The 20,990-nt window shown below is 34.8% G+C and overlaps 1 protein-coding gene across 2 annotated transcripts in view; it reads left to right on the forward strand.

Moving 5' to 3' along the window:
- The window catches only part of Phip (pleckstrin homology domain interacting protein), a 116,400-nt gene that overhangs the window by 16,310 nt on the left and 79,100 nt on the right, over positions 1 to 20,990 (forward strand). The window contains exons 5-7 of one of the 2 annotated variants that reach the window (XM_060384690.1): positions 89 to 239; positions 330 to 428; positions 12,548 to 12,708. In XM_060384690.1, the coding sequence (XP_060240673.1) occupies positions 89 to 239; positions 330 to 428; positions 12,548 to 12,708 (411 nt within the window). Of the gene's footprint in view, positions 1 to 88; positions 240 to 329; positions 429 to 12,547; positions 12,709 to 20,990 lie in introns of those variants that run through there. The other variant, XM_060384691.1, reaches the window with a different exon arrangement.

Below are 20,990 nucleotides of genomic sequence, written 5' to 3' on the forward strand. Positions count from 1 at the left end.
CAGATCATAATTTTTAGACCTTTTACTTAACATATAGCAAATATTGCTGAGACATAATTGGTGCCTGTGTCTGTTTTTGACAAAATAGGTCAAGTATTATAGACACCTTGCACCTGATCACTTGCTGCAAATCTGTCATCGACTAGGACCCCTTCTTGAGCAAGAAATCCCTCAGAGTGTGCCTGGAGTACAAACTTTATTAGGAGCTGGAAGACAGTCCTTGCTACGTACAAATAAAAGTATGAGCATTTTCTCTTAGAATTTGGACCTTCTTTTTTTTCACATTTTTTGTATTTTATTTTTGTGCTCATAAAGTGTATGTCTTACAGGCTGCAAGCATGTCGTGTGGAAAGGATCTGCACTGGCTGCACTACATTGTGGAAGGCCACCAGAGTCTCCAGTTAACTATGGTAGCCCACCTAGCATTGGTGAGTTTAATATGTTGAGATACAGTCTCTTGGTAAAGAGTTCTTGAAAATAAGGTTTTTCATTACTGTGCTATCAGACAGAGAACCTTATATCATGTACATATTATGTACATCAACATTCAAAGATGAAAAACCTCAGATTTTCTTATATAGTTTTGATAGTGAAGTTAATAACGTACAACTGTAAATTGTAGGCATTTTATTTTTCCTAATGTTTCCTTACTGAAAATTACATTATGCTGAGTTAATTGGTGACATAACTCGAGTTAGCTGTAATGTTAGTAAACAACTAGTTTGGTTTTCTTTTAATAGCACACCATATTTTTGTCCAAGGTTTCAAAGAGAACAAACTTGCAAATAAGATTTCCTCTTGTGTTGCTTTCTAGACACAGCCTAACTAATACCTCTCACTACTACATTTTGTCTTGTGAACTAACAGAACATCCTCAGGACTAAACATTTTGTTTTTGTCTATTGCCTTTCTCGTTTAGTGTGTTGTCTAACAATATGATACTAATTTAAATGACTTTACCATTGCTCTTTCCAAAGAAATATAAAAAGTCAGTCGTGGCATTTTAGAGATATTTATTTCTTCTACCATTATGTCAACTCCTGGCTTTTAGAGGTCTTCCTATGTTAGTCCTAGCTTGTTCCCTCATGTACACTCCTGCCTAATGTCTCCTCCTGGAGCTGAAAATTTCTCATTATTTTAAAATAAAGTCGGCTTCATTCTTTGTCTTCTTTAGAACTTCAGTTAAGCAAATGCAGGACTTTTCTGATTTAGTCTGTTATTATTTTGTCTGTGATAATATTTTTTTCTTTCTGTGATGCATACTGGGTCATTTCCTCTCACTTGTTTTCTCAAAATATCCTGATAGTTGTTTTATGCATAGTCATAGTTGATTGTTTTTTATTTATCTTTTATTGGTAAGCTATAACAAGATTTTCATATTAATCTAAGTAATTCCATAAATTATATATGCTGCTTTTTCTTATTCATCTGGTTTTTCCTCACTTTTCTCTGTCCTTTGTTGTTCCTTTCCTTCCTTCAGTTCATCATCCTCTATACTTAGTCCTCACTTGTTTTAAGCACATTTATTCCAACATACTTTCTTAGGAGCTGTAATTCATCTTCTTGTGCCTTTATTTGCCATAGTGTTAGAATAATAAATAGTTTTACAGTTTGTATTTAGTCATTGACACTTTTTGTTTTGTTGTTTGTTTTATACTCAGCTCCCAGCATGTATTTTCCTGTAGTGATTATAGAGTTTGATGTTTGGAATTTTATCTTTGTAAATGAAAAAAGATTGTCATCTTTTAATATGGTCTTTGAATTTTTCAGTTTTTTTCAAGGGTCCTTTGAATTTTATATTGGGATATTTCTTGGGGAAATTTTTGGAAATTATGTATGAAGTTCATAGTCAGGTGAAATAGTAGTGATTTATTTAGCTCCTCAAATAAGACTCAGTGAAATAAAATAATCTCCCACAGAATAACTTGCTTTTATAACTTGTACTGCTTTGATTGCTTAGGGACAGCCAATATAAATAAATGTTGAGTTTTTAGAACAAGTGGTGTCATTTGCATTTCATAGCAGCTCTGTAAGAGACCCTTTTATCAACAGAAAAACCGAACTGTAGAGTGATAACAAATTCAGTGCGTTCTCTGATTGTTTTGTAGCTTCTGCATCTGGCTTCATAGGACTATTATTTAGCAACCTTTTCTGTGAGATTATTTATGCATTAATGTACCAGCTGTGTATATTTATTGTTTGAGTATAGTAATCTTTGGAAATGTGTCTTAGTATAGGAACTGTGTAAATAAGCATGGTATATTCTTTCAAGTTTTGTATTGTCAGATAAGTACTTGAATTTGAAATCAGGTACTCTGTTTCTTAACAATATTACAGAATCTGTGTTAGACTTGTAGCTGAGAATGACTTTGAATTTTTGGTTTTTCTCCGTTAACCTCTTGAGAGCTGAGATTGTAGGTATGTACTTCATCACACCTGGTTTATCTTGTGCTAGGGATCAATCTCAGTGTTTTGTGGATGAAGCACAGAACTTTACTAAGTTATGTCCTTAACCTCAAATTTTGCTCTTTGAATAGTTGAATTTGTTTCACTAAATTAGCTTTTGCTTTTAGTTACATCCTTTCCAGTTTCACTGTCATTGCTAAAGTTTTACGTAATTCCATCCATTTCTTCTTAAAGACTTTAATCATACATTCACTGGAATTCAGTTAAAATGTGTCTGCCACAAACTTAAATATCTTCTCTGTTTAAGTTTTTCTCTTGACACTTGTGCTTTCGTTTTATGTGTGACAAATACTTACAGTGTTGGCGCCCTTTTCTTTTTCCTTTTTTGAGACGGGATCTCATTGTGTTCCAGGCTGACTTTACAGAGTTGGAATTGCAAACTTATATCACCTTGTCCACAAGTTTTGAAACCGAGTTCTTAAAAATTTTTTATTGCATTTGTTTTCTTTGTGTGTGTATGAGTGCATATGCTGCACATTTGAACAGGATTAGTGGTTGGAATTGGTTTTCTCCATATGTGGGTCCTGGGGATTGAATTTAGGACTCAGGATATTTGGCTTCTCAGCAAATTCCTTAACTCTCTGAGCCATCTTCTGGCTCTACTTTTAAGGCCCCATGTACGTGGTGTTCTCTAAACTTGGGCATACATTCTCCTCCTGTCAACATTTTTTGGGCTATTTTTCAGTTTTTATATTTACAAAAAAATTGCTTTGATGTACCTCTCCCCTGTATGTTTTGAACCTTTGCTGTATCCTTAAAATTAAAAAACTTAAGTGTTATCCTTTAGTGGATAACATTTCACCATTGTTTTAAGTAAGTCCTTCCCTGTCTTTCTTCCTTGCTAGACTCAGTCTCCACAAGGGTAAACAAGTACCTTGTCTTCTTTTCTCTGTTAACACCCTGTTATGTACACTTGGCTCATATGTGCTCTGTAAATACTAGTTGCCTCAAAGTTAAATGACTGAGATGTTTGACATAGAAAAAACTACCTAATCTTTTAAACGTAGACATGTGAGTTCCTATGTTTGATTCCCAGCAGCAACCAAAATTTAAAAATTTAAAGATTTTTTATTAAAATAACTGCGATCTTTACCAATATGTAAAATGTAAAACTATTGTAACACAATCATTTTTTAGTCGAAGTAGCAGGTTGATTTCTAGGGGAAAAAAAGGAGGAATACCATTGTATATTCATTAATATTTTTTTCCTTTTATTTCTTTTTATGTACTTGGCTCATAAAACTTTTTGCATAATTGTTGGATTATCATTTCTTCTTGCCTAAAATTTCAACCGCTTTGCTTCTCCTTTTATTCATCTCTCACAGTATTTACTAAAATGTTAGGTACAACAACTAAACACCAACACTGAGCATGTGAGGATTTAGTAGTAGTTCCTGAATATTCGAACCCTTTTACTTACATAAGTAAAACAAGAAAAGCTTACATGTTTTGTTGTGCAAGAAATTATTTCCCTCTCTGTTTCCCATTACCTCTCTTCACGATTATTATCAGACTGATTATGGGATTGTCCTTCTAGTACTGTAATCATCGTCTGTGGCTGAAGTTGGAGTTGTTCATGATGTGATTTATCGTGTTCTGCTCCAAGTGGTGTTGTAGAAAGGAAACTGTTGAAGTACTTACCACGTGCTATCTGGCTTTCAAAGTAGGATTTTTAAGGTGTCATTTTCTGCTGTTTATTAATAGTAACCTCAGGATAGTTTTCCTATTTTTTTTTTTTAATGAATTAGATGTTCTTTTTTAAATCTTTCTAAGTACAATAGAACTTGACTATCTTTGATATTCCTTTACTTTCAAAGCTCAGTAAAGTTGTATATATGGATGTGGGAGAGCAATACTGTGTGTGTGTGTGTGTGTGTGTGTGTGTGTGTGTGTGCGCACACGCGTGTGTATGTGTGCACTACAAAAACATGCATACACATGTGGAGGCCAGAAGTACAGTAACATTTCATAGTCTGTTGCTCACTTCTTGAGACAGGAGCTCATTGAACTTTAGAAAAGCTCGTTGATTCTGCTAGGCTGACTGGCCAGAAAATCTCCTGTGTATTACTGTGACTGCCTCTGAACACGGAGGCCATCATGCCTGCCTTTTATGTGGGTGCTGGGTCCAAACTCAGGTCCTTATGCATGCATAGCAAACACTTTACTCACTGAGCCAGTCTCTCAGTGGGAACTTTTATAAATAAAACCAAAATTGAGGCCCTGTTATGTTTATCTTCTGGCTTACAAATCAGAATATATGATATGTGAATTTTTTCTGTAGGTTTTGTTTTTTGAGACATGGTCTCCTGATGGAGTCCTTTGCTAGCCTCACATTTGTACTCTTTCTACCTTAGTTTCCTGAACTACAGATTACAGATATGTTCCACTGTGCCCAACAATATGAGTTCTTTATATCAATTTTTAAGTCCATGTAAAATTGGCAGTGGGCATCTTTTTACAGACTAGCACATTTCATATTTTTAATATGGTTATTTTTTAATGCTTTTTGTAATTAAATCTAAATTTCTTGAGTCTAAGTCTATTTTCTAGCAAGCTTTGGGTTTAAGCTTTAAAAAAATCAGTTTAAAAAATCAGTGTAGTTGGTTATATGCTAATTGGGGTATTTCCATTCAGTTTTTTTTTTTTTTCCTACTGTTGATGTAAACAGCATAGAATATACTCTGGCACCATATTATTGGGCTCATTACAATTTACTTTCAGTTTTCTTACTGATAAGGCATCTCATCTTTTATAATAAAGATGATAAAAATATATATCAAGTGCACTGAGTACTGTCTAGAATGTAGGAAAGAACTCATTTAATATTAGCCATGGTGAACCATTATTTATAGATAGGCTGCAATGGCATTTCTCAGCATTGCTGAATTTTGTCTGAATTCATTTATTTTTGTTTGTGTGTACCTGTGCCTCAGGGAGGTCAGAGGACAACTAGTAGGAGTCAGTTCTCCATTCCACCCTGGTGCCCTGGTGATCAAACTAAAGTCATCAGGCTCTGGGGAAAGTGTCTTTAGACACCGGACCTTCTTTCTGGCCCAGATTTTACATTATTGAGCTCGTCTACCGTGAGCCTCTCTAGGACAAATGTCTAGATGTTGATGGCTTTCTTTTTTTAAATCATTTTTTTTCAGTATATTTGATGTGTAGTTTTTAATGTCATGACTTAGATAATTACAATTAGTGTTTGTTTAGAGTAAACTTAGAATCATAGAGAAATTGTTCTGGATATTTGGTCATGAATACAGTTATTTTACTAAAATTGCTCTACGGGAATAAAGAGATTGGGCCTGGCATGGGCTCTTAGTTACTCAAAGCACACACCCAGTGACACACATCCTCCAGGGCCACACCCTCTAATCCATTTACTTCTTTCAAAGAATTCCATTCCCTGATGATTGAGCATTCAAGTACATGAGCCTATTGGCTCACCACATTCCACTCCCTGGCACCCATATGCTTATGGCTGTATCATAATGCAAAATGCATTTATAGCGCAACTTCAAAATCTTCATAGTTTTTTGCAGTTTCAATACTGTTTAAAAGTCCAGAGTCTCCTTTGAGACTCAAGGCGATCTGTTAGTTGTGACCCCCTGTGCAGTCACAATCTCAAAGCAGGTCACATATTTACATGTGTTAGTACAGAATATGTGCCACCACTCCAAAAGAGGAAAAGGGCGTAGGGAAGAAATACTGGACCACAGCAAGACCAAAACCAACAGGGGAAATTCCAAATTCCGCACCTTCATATTTGAGGTTAAAAGGCTTTTCAGATTTCCAGCTCCCTTTCATTATTGTTAAGTTCAACAGTGGCCTAGTTCTGTACCTGCTCTGCAGCTTTCCTCAATAGTTGTCCCACGACTCTGTATCTCCACATCTGGAGGTATCTAATACAATCCAGGCTTCACCTTCACAGCTCCATATAGGGACACTCCTGAAACATGCCTGACCTGAGCAGCTTTTTTTTTTTCCCATAGAGGGAGATTCTACAAGTCCCTCCCTCCTTTTTTTGTATTTTTGACTCTAAATCCAGAACTACATGGCCATAATTGAAGCTCAGTTCTGCTTGATAAGGCTGGAATTTAGCCCCCTCTTTCATTGACATTTGCATTAACTTTCTGCTATTGATGGTTTCCCTCATTGCTTAAGCTTTCCTTTAATTCCTTTTCACAAGATGTTAACTTCTCTGGGAAGGGTCTTGTGCTGAGGTCACCACTTCCTTTAAACTTTTTATCTCCTTGAGCACAGAACTTGGTGCTATTACACTTCCTGGTGCTAATTTTTCTCCCTAAATTGTACATTTTAGTATTTTTCCTTGTTTAGCTTGTACCTTTTCATTACAGATCTGCATAAGAATGACCACTAAAACCCCAGGGCACATCTTGAAATTTCCTCTGCCAATGCCATTAATTCTAAGGTCTTCAATTTAGCTTCAGGAAGATATTTGGGACAATGGCAAAAGCAGCCATATTCTTTGCCAAAGTATCACAAGAATGGTCTCTAGGGTCACTTTCAAATATTCTTCCCCTCTGAACCTTCTTGATCTGGGTCCCCGCACTTCAGATCACTCTCTGCACTGTCTTCCATGTTTCTATAAGAATGGCTTATTAAGCCCCACGTAAAGCATCCAACTGTTTTTCTAGTCCTTGTAAAACCAACATGGTCACGTCTGTTACAGCAGTACCTTTCTCCTACTACCAACCTCTGTCTTAGTCACTGTTCCTGTTGATGGGAAGAGACTCCACGACTAATGCAACTCTTCTAAGAGAAAGCTTGTAATTAGGGACTTGCTTACAGTTTCAGATGTTCAATCCATTATCATTGTAGGGAGATGGGCACATGCAGGGGTTGGAGAGGAAGTTGAGAGCTGCCTCCTGAACTGCAGACAGAGACTGGGCTTTTGATACCTCAAAGCCCACCCCCAGTGACATACTTCCTCCAAAAAGGCCACACCTCCTAAACCTTTTACTTCTCTCAGAGTTTTAGTCCCTGATGATTAAGCATTTAAATATATGAACCTATGGTGACACTGTCAACTCACTTTACATGCATATTAAAGTTGCATGTGTATTAAAAGCCTAAATGAGGAATGTAACTTAAAATTTTAAACAAGTAGATATTTATGTTACAATTTTTTCAGAAGGACTTGATTTAGGAGAAAACAAGACAGGAAGATTGATATTAGTTTCATGTAATATGTGCATTATAACAAAAAAGCCAAAATTCTGTTGTGTAAAATAGAAATGATTTTTAATAACATAACTGGAGAAACATAAGTTTACAAAGAGTAACTTGCTTAAGCTCATAAGTACTTACAGAGACTAAATAAAACAGCATGCACAGGGCTTGCATAGTTCTGCATGAGGTCCTCAGCATATGCATTATGAACGGTTTCTAGTTTAATGTATTTTTATGGGGCTCCTGAGGGTGCAAATGAGTGGGTCTCCAATTCTTGTGCTTTCTCTTGGGCTCTTTTTCTTCTGTAGTTTGTTTTGTTCAACTTCAGTGAGATATATCTTTGATATATCTTACTAGATTTTATTTTGTTATATTTTATTATTATCTGTTAGCCTGTTCTTTTCTAGTAATAGACAGGAAGGAAGTAGATTATGATGAAGGTGAAGGAGAGGTGGGAAGGAACTGGAAGGAGTAGAGGGAGGGGAAATTGTAATGAGGATATCTCACATGAGAAAAGAGTATTTTCAATAAAAGGAAAAACAAAGACTAACATGTTTACTGTTGTCAGATTTGAACATAAGTATAGCATAGCTGTTTAAAGTACTGCTTATGAAGAAAACTTGCACATCTTATGAAATTGCTTTGTGTGGAGGCTATGCATTGTACTTCTGCAGTTATGTTTTATTTTCAAAATTGACTACCACTATTGTGGCTAAAGAAATAAATCCACTCTTGAGAAATAATTGAAAGTGATTTGATTGGGAAGTTTTGCCGTTCTGGTATGTAAATTAATGATTTTGAATTAATTTGATTGTGTGATACCTTACATGCATATATGTATTTATATCTTACAGGTAACATTTTGTGTGCTTTTCATCAACACTGGTTGCATAGTGTTGTGCAACTAGGTTTTGTTTGAAAGTCTTCTGGGTAATTTACTGGAGAGGACTTTTTTTCACTATTTTTCCCTTTTTATACACATTTTAAAGGGATTGATATTTCAAATGGCTAATAATTTCTAAAGGTTTTGTTTTCAGAAAAATCTGTTAAATATATTTAGTTATGCTCTTATCTGCAATTTAAGTCAATTTGGCAGAGTATTGAAATTCAAAGCAGTATTTGGAGATGGAAAATATCTTTTTGTCTGTTAGATACAGAGATCTTTCATTTTTGTTTTATTTTTAAGCCTAGATATTTTATTACTGTATTATGCATTTGTTAATATGCATTCACCAAGTACATGTTGCTCAGAAAACAGCCAGATTTTTAGACTAACTGGAATACAAAATAAACAAAATATACTACCTATGGAGTATGTATGTTATGGAAGGAGGCAGATAATAAATATGGTACATAAAAATGGTTTATTTGTAAATGATTTTTAAAAATCAAATACATCATGATGTAAAGGGTATCAAGAGTTATTGGTGGTGGGAATAAGTTGCAATTTTCAGTTGGCCAGTCTCTTCATTTGAGGACTGGAAAAAAAACCCAACAAAACCACCCCAGCTTGGCAGGCAGTAGGTACACAGCTAATGCAAACACCCTAAATGAGAACCATGTCTTAAGTGTTGGAAGAGTGAGGCAGATTAGCAACTGCAGATTAGCAAGGTGACAAAGGAGAAGTCAGACAGGGTAATGGGTACCTCTTAGGTAGCTTCCTGTTGATAGGATAAAATACCCTGACAAGCAGTTTAAGGGTGAGAGGGTTTGTTTGGCTCACAGTTTGAGGTTACAATAAGGAGGGAAGTCAAAACATCAAGAATTTGAAGTAAAGGGCTGGAGAGATGCTCAGTGGTTAAAAGCGCTGTCTGCTCTTCCAAATGGACTCAGGTTCAATTTCCAGCACCCACGTGGCAGCTCACAACTGTCTGTAGCACCAGTTCCAAGGAATCTGACACCTTCACACTAATGCTCATAAAATAAAATAAATTATTTAAAAAAAAAAGAAATTGAAGTAGCTAGTTTTATTGCATTCCAGTCTAAAACAGAGAACAGTGGATTCATTCATTGATGCGAGTGCTCAATTTGCTTGCTTTATTTTATACAGCCAAGGATCCCTGAGATGTGTTTCCCAACATTAGTTAATTTAATCAAGATAGTCTCTCACACAAGCATTGTCAGAGGTTAGCTTTAATATAGTTAGTCCCTTCAAGTTATACCCTGGAGACCTGCTTTCTACATGTCATGTTGACAGTTAATATTAGCTGTCATATGGGACAAGTTTATAGAGACCTTGGTAGCTTAGTATCAAAGGAAGTTTGTGATTACTTGGAATCAAGTGAAAATATTGTAGATTTGAGTAGAGAAGGTGGTGATCATGGCACTTGAAGTTAGGATACATTTGAAATTCATCAGTCTGCCTAGAGGGTTATCTTCTTGGCCTGGGAGGATAAGAAAGAAAGCCCAAGGGAAAATGGTTTAATGTTATTATTTGGTAGGGTTTAGAACTATTTCCTAGTCCCATAACTAGGAAAATAAATATAACTTTAAATCAAAGTTAAATTTCTACTTATTTTATATTAAAGCTATGAATAATTTCATGTAAAGAAACACGTTGCTTTATATCCTCTTAGTCTGTTCAACGATGCTCATTTGAAAAATAGATGTTCTACTTTAATACAATTTTAAAAATTTTATAATTTGAGACATTTTCTTTTTACTCAAAAATATAATTAGCTCATTATTAAAATGTGAATAATTGGCATTTATTTTTTCCCCATGAAACAATATTACATTGAACAGCCTTTTATACCTTATTAACCAAGATTCATTTACATTCCTTTTTGTTTAAAAGGCTCTGTGTTTGCTTGTGAATGAAATAAAAGGTAATTTCTGTTTTTTAGTGAAATATAGTTAAGATCTAAGATCTAGTAGGATTAATAGATATTATAGTAATGGTATTAAAAAAAAGAAAATTGTGAGGCTGTTGAGTCCTAGATTATCTTTTCTTTGTAAAAATGGCCTACCTCTTTGATATAGCCAGAAATTGTTTCAGATTTGCCCTCTTCAATTGTATTTCAGTATTTTTTATTTCTTGTAATTATAAGATTTGAATCACCAACTCAGTTCTCTGATAGCTCTTTCTGTTATTTTTCACTATGTCATATCTTCAGCGCTGTTGATGGGTTATAACTTAGTTGAAAGCATAATATTCTGTCCTACAGGGTGGAGTGCTCTGTAGTTGCTTGTTATACGTGTCATTAAGCAAGGTTAAAGATAGTTTCTGTGTTTCCAGAGTGTTTTACTCCAAGATTTCAGTGTTCTAGTGGGCTGGGCTTTTTTTTCCCCCCAGTTGACTCAAATTTAATTCTAGTTATCTTGAAGACTGCGCAAATCCTGTTTTTAAGGCAGTAACACTTTATCATATATAAAATATTTTATACATTATCAACTCTAATTTTTTTAAAGCTATGTCTAAAAATTTTGGTATGAGCTACTGCTTGTGAAGTAATAGTTTATTTTAGTTGTCTCCAACAATTGTGTCTTCATTCCTGAACAGTGTTAAATATTCTTATAAAAGTTGACATTCTAAGAATTTTTTGAGTTTTGTGTACGAGGTACATTTTATTAACACTGTCATTGTTTGGGTTATGTGTCATTAGTAATTGTAAATTTCTTACAGTATAGGCAGGTCAATCTGAGATGTCAGTGGTCTGTGGTATTTTAATAAGACAGTTTGATTTTGCTTCTAAAGTATAGTTGATAGCTGGCTTTGTGTGCACAAATTAATATTAAAGTCAAGCATTAGATGGTTTATTATCAGGTTATTTCTGTGTGTAAGGAAAATGTGTTAGAGGCTAAACTATCATGGAAACTTTACTGAGTTTCCTGTTACCCTGAATTATTGTATAATCTGCTTAAACTTAACTAAGTTAATTCACAGCTCTCAGACTTTTCAGGTGTTAGATTATTGAATGGTAGTCATAAGCTAACACAGGTATTTGTTGTATTCAAATATGATTCTGTAATAGAACATAAAAGAAAGCATTATGAAATTTAACTTTGAAATTGTGATATTTAAAAGCCTGTGGAGCATGTGTGTTTGTTATCTTTTCAGCAGGACTCACAGAAATATAGTGTAAGCCAAAAATTGCATGTGAAGAAAATGGCTAAGATAATTAATGTTTCATACATTCTAAGATGTAGTTGCTAGGCCCTAATCTAAGTTAAATACCAGACTCTGTATGTGTGTGTGTGTGTAAAGTACACACTGCTTTTAAGAAATTTTCTTTATGATTAAGTTCAAGTGAGAAACTATTGTGTTAGTTTGCCAGTATGGCTGGCAATCTCCTTTGGGGGGGAAATCAGCCTTCGGTTACAAATTAAAAATACAAAATGCAGATTTATTGCGTGCCTTCTCAGTCCATAAGTTATGTATAGAAGGTTAAGTAAAGTAGTAATTTAATTAGGTGAGAGTTAGCACATAGAACAAATCAGCCTCAGCTCCGAAGTCAAGATCCCCAAAGGTCTTCTGTTTGCATTCTGGAAAGGTGGTTTTAAAAGTCGTCCTGTGAGTATCATTAGTTGATGAAGAACAATCACTAGAGTCCAGATTTTATATAAATGCTTCTTTTTTTAAAGAATTTTGACTAAAGAGTAAAGTTTTGAGTTTTAATTCTAGTTCCGTGCTTTATGTTTGTACCTGGACAAATTATTTAACTGCATTTGGTTATTTGTAAGATGAGAATAATGAAGACAGGACAGTTATTTGAAGGAATTAAATTATTGTTTATTTTGAAGACTTTTAAAGTAGAAGCAATATAGAAAGTGTCTTTTCTTTTTTAACAAGCATGTGATAAATGACAGAAATGAGTTCTAGAAGTTTGAATTTAAGAAACCTAGTTTGTTTCTGGAGTACATTTATATTCCCCCATTTTCTTGGTAGCGGATACTCTGTTTTCAAGGAAGCTGAATGGGAAATACAGACTTGAGCGACTTGTTCCAACTGCAGTGTATCAGCATATGAAGATGCATAAACGAATTCTTGGACACTTATCATCGGTGTACTGTGTAACTTTTGATCGAACTGGCAGGCGGATATTTACTGTAAGTCATTTTTAAAATCTTTCCTGGTAGATAGACTTGAAGAAACATTGCATATACGAGAATTTGAAGTTAAAATTTTTGTTTTTTTCTTTTAATGGGAAACTGGAAATTGGGTAATTTTTAAAAGCATGCTCTACTAAGTTCCTATTTAAATTTGAACTTTTTCCAAGTTTAGAAGCTTCCAAATTTAGAGCTGTTACAGTGTAATCACAGTTATATGATATCCTATGTCCTGAATACATGTATTCCTTAATATTATATCAAATAGGTTGGTGAAATTTTTATAAAATGTCATGTAGTTGTTTTTTTTTTAAATTTAGACCAACAGCATGGGCAAACTGTAGAAAAGTATTGTCTGCAGAGAACCACCTGCTAACCTGAGAAAATGTCCTTCAAATGGTGATAGAAATTCTGCACATATCTGACACTCTTTGCTCAGGATTTGGTGATCCTTAACACCTAATTATTTAAAATAGCTGATGATTTAAAGAAGCATTTTGTGAGTTGTTTGTTCCTATTTCTCTTAATCTGCTGCAGGGAAAAGGAACAGGGCTTATTAGCATTAAGTGAGAAAAATTATTTTGGAAGTATTTCTAGTTACTTATTCAAGTGCCTTAACTATTATACTCAGGATAATATTTATCATACTACTAAGGCCATCCTTATTAAAATATTACCCTTTGGGCTGAAAGCATGAATTCACACAGTCCTTATTTGCCTTTGAGATAGAAAATGGGAGGTAGAACTTCAAATAGAAACTTTAATTTCTCGGCAACTGATAGAAACAGATGTAGAAACCCATAGCCAAACATTAGGGGGAACTTAGGGAGTCCTGCTGAAGAGGGGCGGGAAGGATTTACCCACAGAATCAACTAACGTGGGCTCATAGTGGCTCACCAAGACTGAACCAACAATCAGGAGTGTGCTCTGCATATATTTTAGTGTTGCCTAGCTTGGTCTTCTTGTGTGACTTTAACATTGGATGTGGGGGCTGTCTGACTCTTGCCAGCTTTTGGAACTCTTCATACTGGGTTGCCTAGTCCAGCCTTACTGCATCTTGATATGCCAAGTTTGGTTGATGCCCGTGGGAGGCCCCCTTTTTCTGAAAGAAATGGAGGAATGGTGGATAGGGAGGGCTGGCGGGAGGGTGGATGGGACACAGGGACAGATAGGATGGAAATGGAACGACTGCAGTCAGAATATAAAATAATAATAATAAATTAAATTCCCATTTCTGACTATGAGAAACTGCTGCAAACTTGAGGTTTATTTTGTCTTTTAATGCATAGGAGTGTTTTGCCTTTGTGTATATGTGTGTGCCATGTACATGGCTGGTGCCCATGTAGTTTAGAACAAAGAATCGCGTTTCCTGGAGATGGAGTTAACAGATGGTTGTGAGCTTCCCTGTGGGTGCCTAGGTCTTCTACAATAGCAACTGAAGCTGGGTGTGGTGGCACCTGCCTTTGATCCTAGCACTCAGGGAGGCAGAGGCAGACATGGTCTACAGAGTAAGTCCTGGACAGCCAAGGTTCTACAGAGAAACCCTGTCTCAAAAATGAAAAATAAACAAATAGCAATGATTTTAGATGCTGAAAGAATTTTGCTTTTTTTTTTTAAATTTACTTTTAATCCATCAGGCATTTGTACTTTACTCCCACTATCAATATTTCCTACTTTCACATTTTATATATCTCCATTGTGCTTACAAAACAAAAATAAAAATTTCTAACCTTTATAGATAAACTCGTGAAGAACAGGTATCTGTATTTGCTTTGTGCTTGCTTTATTCACATTAGTATTTCACTTTTAATTGTTACTGAATAGCAGCGTAGTCATTAATTTAAGAACCTAAGTCATGGCATTTCTAATGTTTGAAGGAATTCCTTTAACAGCAGTAATAAACTAAAATAATGAGAAGTATTATATTGGGTTTGTACTTTGGTGACTATGAAAAATTTACATCATTGGCACTTTATTATTAAAAAAGTATAGGTTTTTTATTCTATGTTATTAAAGTACCTTATGGGGAGTACTCTAAAAGAAATGCGGATTGTAAATATCAAATTTTATGCAGGATTTTGTGATTTGATAGGAATTTGATGCATAATGTCTTGGAATGTTTGAAGGAAACAATGAAATAAAGTGTTTGCTTCTATGTTCTGAGCTTAGTAAAATTATCCATACAACATGTGAGAGTACTTTGAACCAGGGATAATCACATTAACTGTCTTTGGCTCTATCTAGCCTACTACTTATTCTTGTAAATAGTTTCTTAAGGTTGATTATATACTGTATGTAGTGACTGTTGAACTACAAAGGCACTGATTCATGGTTTGTCACAGAATTATATTGCTTGCAGAGTCAAAATTACTTATTATCTGGCCTTATGCAGAAAATGTACATCTTGATATTTAATTTGGGAAAGAAGGATAAGTGAAGAAGAAACTAATTTGTGGTTATTTCTTTTAGTTGAAGGCACGTAAGAAAGGGAAGAAAATAACTTCAAGATTATATGGTCTTAGCTATACTCTGAAAGGTTTTTGTAAGAATGTGATATAATTTGCAAGTTGTGCCACATTCGTAGCTTCACTCATAGGATTTAATTAATATACTCTAAATAGTACCTTGGAGTAAAAGTGCTAAGAGAACCTAGTTTTTATTTTTTAAAATTTACTTTGTGTTTACGGGTATTTGTGATTTTTGTGTGCACACGCATGTGTTTGTGTGCTTACTCACGTACCTGCATTAGTTTATGTGTAGAGTCATGGAGTAGAAATGCTAAGAGAGCCTGGTATTTTTTTTTAATTTATTTTGCATTTACAGGTATTTGTGGTGTGTGTGTTCATTCACACACCTGCATTCGTTTATGTACAGGTGCCTGCAGAGGCCAGGTGTCAGATTTTCTAGATCTAGAGTTAGAGGCAAGTTAGACAGCCTCATGGATGATGATTGGGTTTTTTAGTACATGCTCTTAATCTCTGAGCCATCTCTTTAGCTGTGAGATCTTTTTTTTTAACAAGTTTTATTTTTGTGTTACTTCAGGCACAATTTTCTGCTCATATTACCTTGTAAAGTTGAATTGATAATGGTTATTTTCTCATTCAACTAGAAGCACGCCATATACTGAACCGATGTCTGCTTGGAAATTGGGTCTTGAAAATTGAAAAGGGAAGGGTGACAGTAGTTTATGGCCAACAGAAGATTTATATGTCAGCATGTTACCATAATTTGTTACAATAACAGTTTGGTAAAGGACTAACCAATATTTTCTTTTCATGTATTTGTTATTTTAAGACTTTTTATATCAAGTTGCTTGTGCTGCTGTATTTGAAAGCTTTTTCTAAGGACTATGAGCATCAGTATTGGCATTAGAGTGCTCTTAGACAGCTTTACCACATTTTAAGGACAGAGGGGAATGGATAATAATAGTAGGAACAAAATGGAATTTTTGTGGGAGTAGGTGAAACAGTGCACATGGTTAGTACCTATCTAGGGGTACAAAAAAAAAAAAAAAAACCCAGTGAGTTTACCTACTGCTGTTAAGTTTTAGATGGATGTAGGCAAGTATTACCTGTTTTTACCTTTCTAAACACTGCAGTACTTAGACTTAGAACTCAAGCCTGGGCCACTGAGCTATGTTCCAACCTCCAGCTAAACTCTTGTCTATAAATGCAGTGAAAGGTTTTAGAGGAAATCATTATAATTGGTAAGTAGAATTTTGTGTTAGGAAACTTGTTATTTGTGCTAATATATTTTAATAATGAATATTTTTCTAGTAGAATAATTTTTTTTAAAAGGAAGGAAACAGCTTCATTATCAGGTTAGATTTTATTTTTTGATTCTCAGTTTGTAATCTTTTTGCTTGGTTTCAGAATCACTGCCTGAAATTGTGTTTACAAAACAATCAGAGTTGACCACATAAAAGACAGATCTCAGATGGGTGTGGTGATGCATGCTTTTTAAAGCCAATACTCCAGAGGCAGAGGCATATAAAGTGAGACATATCCAGTGCTTGAGAGAGGAGGGAAGGAGAAGAGGAAGGGAGAGGGAGGAACAAGTCTTTTTAGAAAGGTAAAATGTATTTCTTTTCCACTGCGATTAAGGCAGAGGAATGTAAAATGATACCTTTACTAGTGCGTTACAGTAAAAAAAAAAAAAAAAATACAGGTTGGTGTATTTCTTTAATGAATTTAGATCTTTTTTCCAATTACTATTCTAAGAATTGGAGATATAAAATTTGAAGACATTTGTTCACAAGTAGTAAATGGACAGTAATGATATTATATGGTATGAACTTTTGGATAGAGGATACCTATTAGAATAGTTTTCTAATTCAAATTACAGCAGAAGACGGTAAAGGAATTTGGTGGAGAAGTAACACCTTAACTGAATTGAGTGGATATTGCAGTGTTACAGAAAGGGGTTTACAAACTGAGAACTATAATGTATAATTGAGTACTATTGGATATAGCACAGAATTATATATGGGTTATCATTGAGCGTGAACTGTAAACCTGATGGGAACAGAATATACAACCTATTAAAAGTACGCCTTGAAAGGCAGGGGAGAGCAAATGATAAAGGGTACATAGTGTTTCTTATTTAAGGTAGAACTGCTGCAAAAACCAGGCTAGTCTGGAATTCACCATCTTTCTAGCTCATGTTCAGCCAGAGTGGTGGGATTGTGGGTGTATACTACCATGCATAGTGGAGTATCTCTTTAATGGATCTTATTGTGTATGGATTAAAACAAAAGTGATGTTGGGGGTGGTAAATTGAGAATGTTTTGGCAGTAAGCCATGAAGCAAAGCAGAGCTTGAACAGTCACAGGAAATTAGAATTAGATTGGCACATTGAAAATAAGATTTATAGAACTCAGTATTGATGTAAATTGTGAGGACACATATGAGAGGGTGTGTATTTAACTTGTTTTACAGAAAGTCATCTTACTACTTTGTTAGGCTTTTAAGCAGAAAAATCTGCTAAGGCAGAACATTCTCTTAACGTGTTTGAAAGGTCTTTGTAGGAAGCCAAATACACATTCTCAACAACACTGTGAACACAAGAGTGAGATCAGCCTGTGAGATTCAGCTTAAGAATCTCCTATATGGGAAACAACATTACAAATGAAGAAAACAGTCTTCAACTTTAAAAATCGACGCGGGAACATGAACATGATAACTGGCATTCTGGAGAGTAGTGGTTATATAGAGCAAAAGTGTCTTAGAAGCCAAAAGATAAGTTTGCCATGAAAGAGACAAGACTAAGGCAAAATAAGACTGAAATTATCATCTTGAAACCAAATCGAGGTATACCTTTTGGTAATGGTTAGGTCATGCCTTTATGAAGGGGTTGTTTTCCTTATTAAAAGAAGCCCAAGGGCACTTGTTTGCATTCTCTTATGGCTGTTAGAAGTTGCTACCTATGAAGTAGATACAGAGAGTTCTACTAGAAACTGAATCTTTTAGTCTTTGGATCTTAGATTTACCACTTACCAGCTCCAAAACTCTGAGCATTAAGTGGCTGTTGTTTATAAATGACCTACCCCAAGGTACCCCAAGGTATTGTCATAATTGCCTCAAAAGATTAAGATAAGCAAGTTCAACAGGTACTAAATGTCCCCACTTCTGTGTTTTAATTACATTGTTACTTTCCCTATATATCCAGTGAAAAGCTTGCTTATTATTGTTTACAACTTTTCTACTACTATTCCCTTTGCTAGTGATTGGATTGTTTTCTCAAACCATTCATGTGGCTAATTTTTTTATTAGCAGGTTGAGGCTGGTAGAGAGGATCTTGGTTTGAAGATCTTGACATAATCTTGCAGTATGCCTCAAAAGGTACCAATTGTTTTAAGAGGAAAAATTTGAGGTGAGAAAAACAGGAAACTTTAGAAATAACATGACCAAGTTAACTTTACTAGTTGTAGGATGTATTGATACTATGCATTTTAAAAAGTGTTCTAATGAGGAAAATGTAGCATCCTCGTGGTGATATTTGTGCAAAGACAGCAAGCATTACCAGGATCTGGTCATAAAGAACATTATGCAGAGCGAGGTTCTGAGGCATTGTATGCTTCAGAGAGCATACATAAGAAAGGATTCCAGGTAGCAGAGCCTGAAGAAATGTGACAGTTAACTTTAACATGTATATAGAGTCCAATGTAAATAAAAAAGTATGTATCCTGAGCAGATCGACAGAGTTAATGGGTCTTGCAGATTGAAAATAGTTTTATTTATATTAGCTTACTTGCTTAGTCAGAAATTGTTTTTTTTTTTTTTTAGGAGGCATGAACTATCAGGTCTGCAAACTGCTCTTAAATACTTCAGAAAAAGTCTTTCCCTCTCTCATACTCTCACTCCACTGTTTGTGTGGGTGTGACTGTCAAAACATGTAAGAATGTAATGGATATGGGACAAGAAATGGTGCTAAAGCACATGCAGGGGAACTTTTAGAGATTAGTGGATTTGGATAATTGAGACATGACAGGCATTTTATGATTCTTATAGTTTATCTCAAATTTGGAAAAAAAATAACATTTTGCTGAGAGGGCTGCAACTGAACTGCCGTTATGCATGATAGGCAAGTGCTTTATCACTGGGCTTATATCCCTGATGTAAAAATGTTTTATGAAGAAAGAAAGGTTATTTATAGAGAAGCAATAATACACTTTTGGTATTCTTCGTTAGTGCTGTTAAGGAAAGCTAGGGTATGAAAATTTAGAAGGTTAATTGTGAAAAATTGTTAGTGGGAAGGAACTAAAGGAGGAAATCTGAAGGGTAGGAGGAGGAGGATCTTGATACACAGAAGATCTGAATGAGGCTAGGTTGAGGAGTGGTTGATGTTTGAACTGGTGCAAACATACTGATGTAGGCCTATAATTGACAGATTTTACTTATAGTGTGGAGTATCTGCTTAGAATCCTTGATAGGTAATGGTGCTGAGTTTTAGAGGTGAGTGATAAATCTTGGCAGACAGAAGAGTAGTAAGTAGGAACAACATAGAAGAAAAGCTTGCTCAGCATTCCTAGCCTTTCAAATAAATGGCGATTTTTTTTTTTTAATTTTTTTATTTCCAGTGTTGCAGAAGTAGCATGCTTATAATTCTGGGCTAGGTTTAGAGCCCATGATGATTGCTAAATGGGTTGTGTTGTCATTGCTGGTATAGATGCGCAAGAGCCCAAGAAAATTGAACAGAATGGAATGATTGACCTTGGGGGTTTTTGGTTAATTTTTAAGGAAAGTGAAACAGAAGTCGCAATAAATTAAAATAAATATATTTTATTTATATAAAATAAATTTTATATAAATAGTTTTATATAAAATTTAAGCAATTTGGTAGCCAGTATTATGGCTTAGTAGGTAGGGAACTTTTTTCTTTGGGGGGGGGGCTTTTTTCATAAGCTGGGTTATCTAAGTGATCCACGAACCCAAGTAAAAGTGGAAGGAGAGATTGACTCTACAAAGTTCTCTTTTAACCTATCTTGTGTCCTTTGCCCTCTTCCTCATATACCCCTCTCTGGTGTGTGCCTCCCCTCAGGGACTGATAATAATAATGAGTTCTTTAAATTGAACAGTTTTCAGTTCTGACTATAGGCCAACTGCTTTTAAGGTTGAGTAAGAAAGTAAAGTTGATTTGTACACGATACTATTCATGTTCTTTACTTTATTCTAAAAGACAAATAGAGGTGTGAGACCTGACTCAAGAAGTCCTTAAAAGGACTAGTTATTCTGTCAGACAATAGTGGGTTTTTCCTAAAACCCATATTATCTAAGATCAAAGTGGTGGTTTTTTTGTCAGAATAATTTTTGTTGGAATGTGTAATTGTGATTTTTTTTTTTTCTCCTTAAAATCAGGGAAAAATTTTACAGACTTACATTTTCAATTTAAGGTCATCTTAGCAAAAGTGCCCTGTTTGTATTGTATACAGTTTTTTACCTGCACAAACATGAACTGTACTTTTATCATTTCTTTATCATAGTATGTTCATTTAATATTTCACATACTTGTCACTTGAAAAATAACATGTATTTATGTGTGTGATGTGAGTGCGTACGTGTGTGTAGGAGTGCTTAAGTCATCTCCCAGTTCGTATACTTGTCAGCTCTAGCTCTTTGTGTTATAACAGCAAATGTAATGGATTTGGAAAAGATAGTTTATTTATATAAGCAAGAGTATCTAGTGAACAAACCATATAAAAAATAACTGTCAAGTTCTGAAGCAGCTTTCTTTTTAATAAATAAATAAAAATATCTACATTAAAACCTGCTTTCCAGAAAGTA

The sequence above is a fragment of the Meriones unguiculatus genome, chromosome 6 (genome assembly GCF_030254825.1).
Source record: "Meriones unguiculatus strain TT.TT164.6M chromosome 6, Bangor_MerUng_6.1, whole genome shotgun sequence".
Taxonomy (NCBI): Eukaryota; Metazoa; Chordata; class Mammalia; order Rodentia; family Muridae; genus Meriones; species Meriones unguiculatus.